We start from the raw sequence: 7259 nt of genomic DNA, 5'->3' as shown, positions 1-7259 counted from the left end.
CACCTGAGTCTATCGGCAAAACCAGGCCGAATATGAGATCAATTATAAAGTCAAGCGGGAGGAGTGTCTCCCTTCTCTCTCCCTCTCCTCTCTGACCACTGTTTATAGGGCTGAAGGAAGTTTTTGGCTGTAAACTGTCATGCACTGTAGCTCACACTCAAAAGATCTGTAGCTGCCCCTGCCGCACTCGGTCCTGAGAACCAGCCTCCAAACCGAAAAAAAACAAATTGCTTCCCTTTTACCGGTGAATAGTTTTCTTTTATACACCATGGATATCCTCAGTCTCCCCCACAACGAGCCGCTTTCTTTTCAGACCTGGTGGCCCTACAAATGATCTTCCCTTCCCCCACCCCCCACCAACACCCTGACAACAATAATCTGCCAAACAAACTTGCTTGTATTCTCAAACTTGTCAGAACTTGAACCCCGTTTTGCTTACTTGCATCGAGCGTGCATTAAAGGTTCATCATTGATAGCCGATTACTCAGCGCGAATATTTCTTCAACCCAGTGAGCCTTTAATTGAAAGAATTCCTTCAATTCTGTGCAATTTGCCAATTATGAGAGTAAGCTTACTCGTGTATTCAGTTATCGATAACGTTAAAATAAATCAAGTCAACAAACCGAATAAATATATATTTTGAAAATATGTAAGAATGCTTATCTTGGAGAACGAACTTCAACCCGGAACATGCAGTTTCTGTACAACCATGTCCGAGTTTCGCTGCGGTGGTTCAACGCAAACCCTGCGTGATATTTTCATCTGGGATGTTTTCTTCAGAATTGTTGTACCCGAAGATTTCATTATCTGGGGTATGTCTTTTCAAAGAGTATCGTCCCCGTGCTAACTCTATTAATGGTTTATTTAAATACTTCTTGTCACATTAATCTCGGAACCTGTTTTTTTTTCTGGAGAGAGGTAAAGTACCGTTTGCATCAGCCCATTTGTACAGTAGGTCGGAACGAAGTGTTCGCCTCAACTCCCAGATGAGTCGACCTCATCTGAAGATGTACAGTACTGGGAATTGTGCTGGCAAACTATGATATTTCGAATATGTTTGGGGTATATGATAGTAAAGGGTACACTAATATTTCCAATTTACTTTCTTTCATCACAATAAGAAATTTGCTCCTGATAAAATACCAAGTCAGCAAATGCACCTTATCAGTTGACCTTTTTAATGGTAATTTCGTAATATGTGAACATTTTATGAATTAGATTTCATTCCTTATTAATAGCAATACAAGATATTGGTAAGCGGGACTCCTCATGCAAAGTATGTTTAGGGCCGTTTAATATCAAAATTCCATTTGAAATCAGTGTTTGCATGTCTCGATATGTGTGAAAAAGTGTATTGCAAACAGATTAGACACTTAAGAGGACTGCGACTCTATATCCTAAAAGCCATTTCCCCATTGAACCCCGTGCTTTGATATAGGTGTAAACATTTGCAGATTTACATAAAATAGCTCCATTTAACCTGGTAATTACATCTGGCTGGAACTTCAGAGGCTTCCCCCAGTTTCACTGATATGGCCGCCACTGGCCAATCGCAGTGAGGCCATCTCAGATCAAAGCACTGCGCATCCAATCAGAGTTTATCCAAACAGTTACCTGACGTCAGCCCTCAGATTGATTAGTATTTATTGGGATGTATGGGGAGCCACGGTGAGACGGTCAAAAGGAATATTGTTCTTAGAAGCAGCATTCAGCTTGGAATAGAAACCAACTGAGTTAAAACTGTGGGCACTAAGGATTAAAACAATGAGTTCCAGTGGAGCTGAGAGTGGGAAGAGTGGACAGTACCGCGTGGACCATCTTCTCAGTGCGGTGGAAAGTGAACTGCAGGCAGGAAGCGAAAAAGGAGATCCCACTGAGAGGGAACTGAAAGTCAACCTGGAAGACCTGGATCTGTGGCTAAAATTTAAGGAACTAACCAACGAAATGATCGTTACTAAGAACGGCAGGTAGGCAGTTAGTCGCAATTCCTATTCGGAAGTGCTTTCTAAGCTCTTCACTTTGCAGACTGAGGAGGCATAGATTACTAAACAGGTAGGCGAACAACCGAGCCAAATTTATTACTTGGCCTGAATTGTCTCTTTTTGTAATTGGGCCGGTAGCAAAACATTCGAATGTTAGGATTGTGTCCGTGTGTGGTGGGGGGGGGGGGTTACTTTTTCTCGTATTTTAGTACAATTCGTTTACAAGCGTTTACAAGCATACCCATCAGGGTGTTGTAAAAAGGAATTCATGAAAAATCTGTTGTAATGAATGAACAATCACTCCCTCCCTCCCCCATCTCCATTTTCATGCCTTGATTTTTTTTCTGTTCTCAGGAGGATGTTTCCTGTACTGAAAGTGAATGTGTCCGGCCTAGACCCCAACGCCATGTATTCGTTCGTGTTGGATTTCGTGGCTGCCGACAATCACCGCTGGAAGTATGTGAACGGGGAGTGGGTTCCAGGTGGGAAGCCGGAACCCCAGGCTCCGAGCTGTGTTTACATCCACCCGGACTCGCCCAACTTTGGAGCGCACTGGATGAAAGCCCCCGTTTCCTTCAGTAAAGTCAAACTCACCAACAAACTCAATGGCGGAGGACAGGTACAACTTTTAAATAAAGAGCAGGTTTGACCAAGCTCAGTAACCAGTGAATCCAATTATAAATTAGGAATTTGACAACTTTCTTTCTGATGTTGGTTTACACATCTAGATAGTAAATAAGTCGGCGCTATTAATAACACTTTTATACCTATGCTCAACAGTATGTGAAGATGGAAAATCTGTGAACTTTTCCAATTATCGCCATGTGTGAATAAACTGTCCCCTAATTAATCTGAAAACAAGATCGATTGAAATATTCTCCAATGTATCATGAGACAATACTGAAAAGCAAAACTATCCTGATTGCCATCATGTTCCCATATAATCAAGTGCCTTTCATTTTAAGGCGGAGTAATTGCGAAATAGAAAGAGGAGAAATACAATGTCACGAAGCAGGTGCGCGGGAATTCTGGAGATAACAAGTATTTATTTTTGAGTTAAATCTAATTAGTTCAAACGGGAGAAGGGCCAGTGAAAGCAAGAATGATTTAACTCGACAAAGTGGATTATATAAACATTGGATATTTTCGGGAGTTTCACAGAATCACGTAATTCTAACGTTTTAGTGCAATCTGTGTAATTTAAAGAGAAAGAGTATGGCAAATATTACTGTAACGAATTATTGTAAAGTACATCAAAGCTTTTAAAATAGAACTAATATCTTTTTTTAAATTTTCAATTCAAAGATCATGTTGAACTCTCTGCACAAGTACGAGCCCAGAATTCACATTGTACGAGTCGGGGGGCCTCAGAGGATGATTAGTGGCCATTCGTTCCCGGAGACGCAGTTCATAGCCGTGACAGCTTATCAGAATGAAGAAGTACGTATGATTCGAATAATTTGATACTGTGTTATCAGAAATCTAGGATGCAGCCAAGAGTTCTCAGTCGTCCTTGATTGTTCTTACAATTGATTGGTAATTATCACATTCAGTCTGAAAACTGTTGAGCGCTTATTAATAATATACTGTATAACAATACTGAATCTTAAAATTCGAGTTGAGTAAAGCACCAAAATATTAAATGTCAGAAACTCAACGGTGCAATCAAAGCTCAACAATTATCTTCTTTCGCCCACAGATCACAGCTCTTAAAATTAAGTACAATCCATTTGCAAAAGCCTTCCTTGATTCAAAAGAGAGGTGAGCCATGAAAGTATCTTGTGATAATATGTGGGGTCATGGTGACTTCGTGCTTTATGTTAATAAACTTTTCTCGTCCAGAAGCGATCACAAGGAAATGTTAGATGACGTTGGAGACAGTCAACAATCCGGATATTCCCAATGTGAGTTGTTGAACGAGGTGTATTTCAATGACGCATACAAGTACTCTGATTGTAATATTTTAATTTGCTTGTCTCTTTGCGCTTATTCTTCCTTCGGCAGTAGGTGGCTGGTTTCTGCCGGGCACGGGTAGCTTGTGTCCTCCCTCTAACGCTCATGCCCAGTATGGAGGCCCCCTGTCTCTCTCAGCTCCCCATGGATGCGAACGTTATTCCACCCTGAGGAATCACCGCTCCGCTCCATACCCCAGTCCGTATACGCACAGAAACAACTCGCCCAGTAAGTGGTCAAGATAGTCAAGATTCAATTGTAAGAATTTCTGAAACAATCATGCGTGACAATAACAGGTCGTTTCGTGTATAAAGTTTGAACTGCTGTTGGGATTGTCGAAGACTTTATTATAGAATCTGAATGTACCTGCTAAAATGTGTTCTCTTCAAAAGTGACGCCAGTGTATGATACAACCAGCCTTGTGCGGGCATTTAGGAAGGGGGACTAGAGAACGAAGGCAACAGAGCAGGAGCTGGGGGGAGGGGGAGGGCTGCGTCAGTGTGTGGGGAGGAGATGGGTAGATTGTGGCGAGAACTGTGATATAGGATAGAATCGCAGTTCAAAAGAGTATCACATGCCAGGTAATTAATTTAAGCCTTGGTCTAATGTCTGATGGAGATGTACTCGTCCAAGTAGAAGGAAATGAAACCATTTATGTCCAATACTGCAGCGATGCTTAATTTCATAGCAGTGCTGTTTAGAGTGCAGGGAGAACGTGTAGGTAGACAAAAAAAAAAGTTTTTAAAACACTAATTACAATAGTATTAAAACTACATGGATGGAGAAGGGGGAAAGTCCAGCCCACGCAATTTTCTACCAGTTTAAAATATAATAACGGCAGCCCCCTTTTCACATAGCAATTTTATTACCAAAATAACATTAAAGTTAGATTTGTTTATCAAACTTACCATATTCATTCGCACGTTCTAAATAGTTAGATATTATAAAGTGGAAAGTTTGACTTGGGTTGAGAATGATTAGGGAGACATTTAGCTCCTCAAATGGAACATTCAGCTAGATGTCAAACAACATGATGACACGGTACAATGCCTTCATTTTAACAATTTCAATTTATTGTTCATTCTTAATATATCTGTTGCACTGTACAGTTACTCTTATTTGTGACATTTAAGCTACATTCCTTTTCCTGTGGTGTTTCCTTGCAGCTGGTTATTCTGATAACTCTTCAGCTTGTCTGTCCATGCTTCCCAGCCACGACAACTGGTCCAGCCTACAGGTTTCTACACATACAGGCATGTTGCCCATGACACACAACACTGGGACTGCCACCAGCTCCAGGTATGAGATCTTTAACAGATAAATCTGATGAAATATCACAACATTGAGGACCCTTTACAATGGCAACAGGAATTCTTGCTAATTCCCAGGGTCAATTTGGAATCCTGCTATTACCAAATCCCTTAATTTAATTTTCTTTGTGAAAACATTTAAATTAATCTCTAAACCTGCTGTTAAAGCAAATAGAATGAAATGCAATGAAATAGCTAATTTGAATCACATTTCATCCATAATAAGGCCAAACAACAAAGTATTGGAAACAGAAAACAATTCATAATTGCCATAAGTATTCCATCAAAGTGAAAGTTACTAAATTAATTTTCATTTGAAATGCAATATGATTATCCATGGAATCTGGAATTAAGGAAGTTTATTAAAACAAATTGGGTTTTGGAAAGCCTTACAGGAAGTAGTTCAGCAGCAAATAAGATGGCAGTTTTGAAAAAAAGATATGAAACTTCATTTTCACCTAACTCAGTGTAAAAAAAATCGGAGAATAGTTGCTGTAACTATATTGCCCTTACACTCACCCCACTATCCTGCCTAATCCTGATTTCAAGGAAGATTCAACCAACAATGATTATTCTAATTCTTTGACTATATGGACCTTTTAAATGTTTTAAACCTTTTAGAACTTACAAAAAGCTGTTTTCAGTCATCAATAGAAAATGGGCACAAATCGAAACTGATTCATATTGAATACTTTAAAACTAATTTCTGTCTTTAAAAACAATTACTTTGGTTCATCATTGTCTTTGATTCTTATAACTCCAACATATTAGCCAGATTTGGAGATTTGTTATTTTTTTCTTTCTGACCTTTTTGGGTCTGGATTATTCTACCTGAATATCCTGAAATTTTCTTCCACATTTAGCTGGAAGAACTTTCCAGTTCATTTTGAGGGGAGCTACGCGGGTACTAAAATTTACAGGATTAGAGATAAAGATGCAGTTGTTAGGCAAAGCAAGATTGCTTTTTTTCCCCTCAGAGTGAGTGTAGAATCGCTGGGCCGAATGGCCTTGTATTTGCTTCACTGTAGCGCAATCATAACACGGACAGTGATGAAGCACTCATTAACCATTCTGTATAAGAAAGTCGCATAAGGTTTAATAATTAATTTGTTTTCATTGCAGCCAATACCCAAGTCTGTGGTCAGTCAGTAACAGCACCATAACCCCCGTGTCCCAGTCTGGGACCATGTCTAACGGCTTGAGCTCACAATTTCTACGGGGTTCTCCGGCTCATTATCCCACTTTGCCTCATTCAGTGAATGCCACCTCATCAGGATCGCCATTATATGACAGCGGAACCGGAATGGAGCTTACTGACAGTCAGTTCGATACTTCTCCGCACAGCAGACTAGCCTCCACATGGACTCCAGTTACTCCCCCATCCTTGTGAAGACACCTGTGTCCACTCCATTCCCTAACCGTTTATTTAATTTAAGGACCTCTTGCCTGTCTCCACGTCCCTTTGTTTCGGATTTAACGTTTGTACTCCAGCAGGGAAACGGACGAATAGCACAAGAAACAAACTTTTTAGCGTGTTTGAAAATATTACTATATTCATCGTCAGAGCTGAGAGTTGCTCCGTACAAAGATTCTGCAAATATGGCGTTGTGGATTTGGTATTACAGTATTAAATATTTCATTGACAATCAATGGTCGTTTTCATAGCGCTCTGTTAACAATGATTTAGTGAAGATATGACACGACTGAAAAACCATTCTAATAAAGAAAGCTTGAAACTGCATTGGGACCTTTAAAGGCAAATAATGCAAGAATTATATGCAGACTATTTTCAGCGCATTTAAGTCTTAAACAAAATGCCTTAAAATTCATTGTTGGCCGGTGTGCAAGTCCTCAGATGCTAACCAAAGTTGATAGTCAATGATCTCACGATTGCAGCCAGTGATAGTGGGTCAAATATAGGTTAGATGGGTTTACTCGTCGCATTCTCCACATTGTATAAGTTACCTTCGACATCTCTTAAGCAAGTGCAAATACTACTAGAGGTAGAGGAACG

The 7259-nt window shown here is 40.0% G+C and overlaps 1 protein-coding gene across 3 annotated transcripts; it reads left to right on the top strand.

Annotated features, from left to right (window-relative positions):
• The first annotated feature begins 1764 nt into the window (after positions 1-1764).
• Positions 1765-6635, top strand: tbxtb (T-box transcription factor Tb). 3 transcript variants are annotated; one of them, XM_059985349.1, is made up of 8 exons: positions 1765-1967; positions 2337-2601; positions 3288-3422; positions 3682-3743; positions 3825-3886; positions 3990-4163; positions 5102-5234; positions 6368-6635. In XM_059985349.1, the coding sequence occupies exons 1-8, from the start codon at positions 1765-1767 to the stop codon at positions 6633-6635; spliced, it is 1302 nt and encodes a 433-aa protein (XP_059841332.1). The 3 variants fall into 3 exon arrangements, with proteins under 3 accessions (XP_059841332.1, XP_059841330.1, XP_059841333.1); XM_059985347.1 differs by having other exon boundaries at positions 3987-4163; XM_059985350.1 differs by lacking the exon at positions 3990-4163.
• Positions 6636-7259: the final 624 nt, after the last annotated feature.

The sequence above is a fragment of the Hypanus sabinus genome, chromosome 12, assembly GCF_030144855.1.
Source record: "Hypanus sabinus isolate sHypSab1 chromosome 12, sHypSab1.hap1, whole genome shotgun sequence".
Classification (NCBI taxonomy): domain Eukaryota; kingdom Metazoa; phylum Chordata; class Chondrichthyes; order Myliobatiformes; family Dasyatidae; genus Hypanus; species Hypanus sabinus.
Note: the sequence above shows the minus strand (reverse complement) of the source record. Positions and strands in the feature narration are given on the sequence as shown.

What these genes read in the sequence shown, in the direction of transcription:
- tbxtb (XM_059985347.1), top strand. Translation starts at nt 1,765, where the DNA reads ATGAGTTCCAGTGGAGCTGAGAGTGGGAAGAGTGGACAGTACCGCGTG. An exon ending in CAGCTTATCAGAATGAAGAA is followed by an intron (nt 3,423 to 3,681) that starts GTACGTATGATT and finishes TTTCGCCCACAG; the next exon opens with ATCACAGCTCTTAAAATTAA. An exon ending in TTCCTTGATTCAAAAGAGAG is followed by an intron (nt 3,744 to 3,824) that starts GTGAGCCATGAA and finishes TTTCTCGTCCAG; the next exon opens with AAGCGATCACAAGGAAATGT.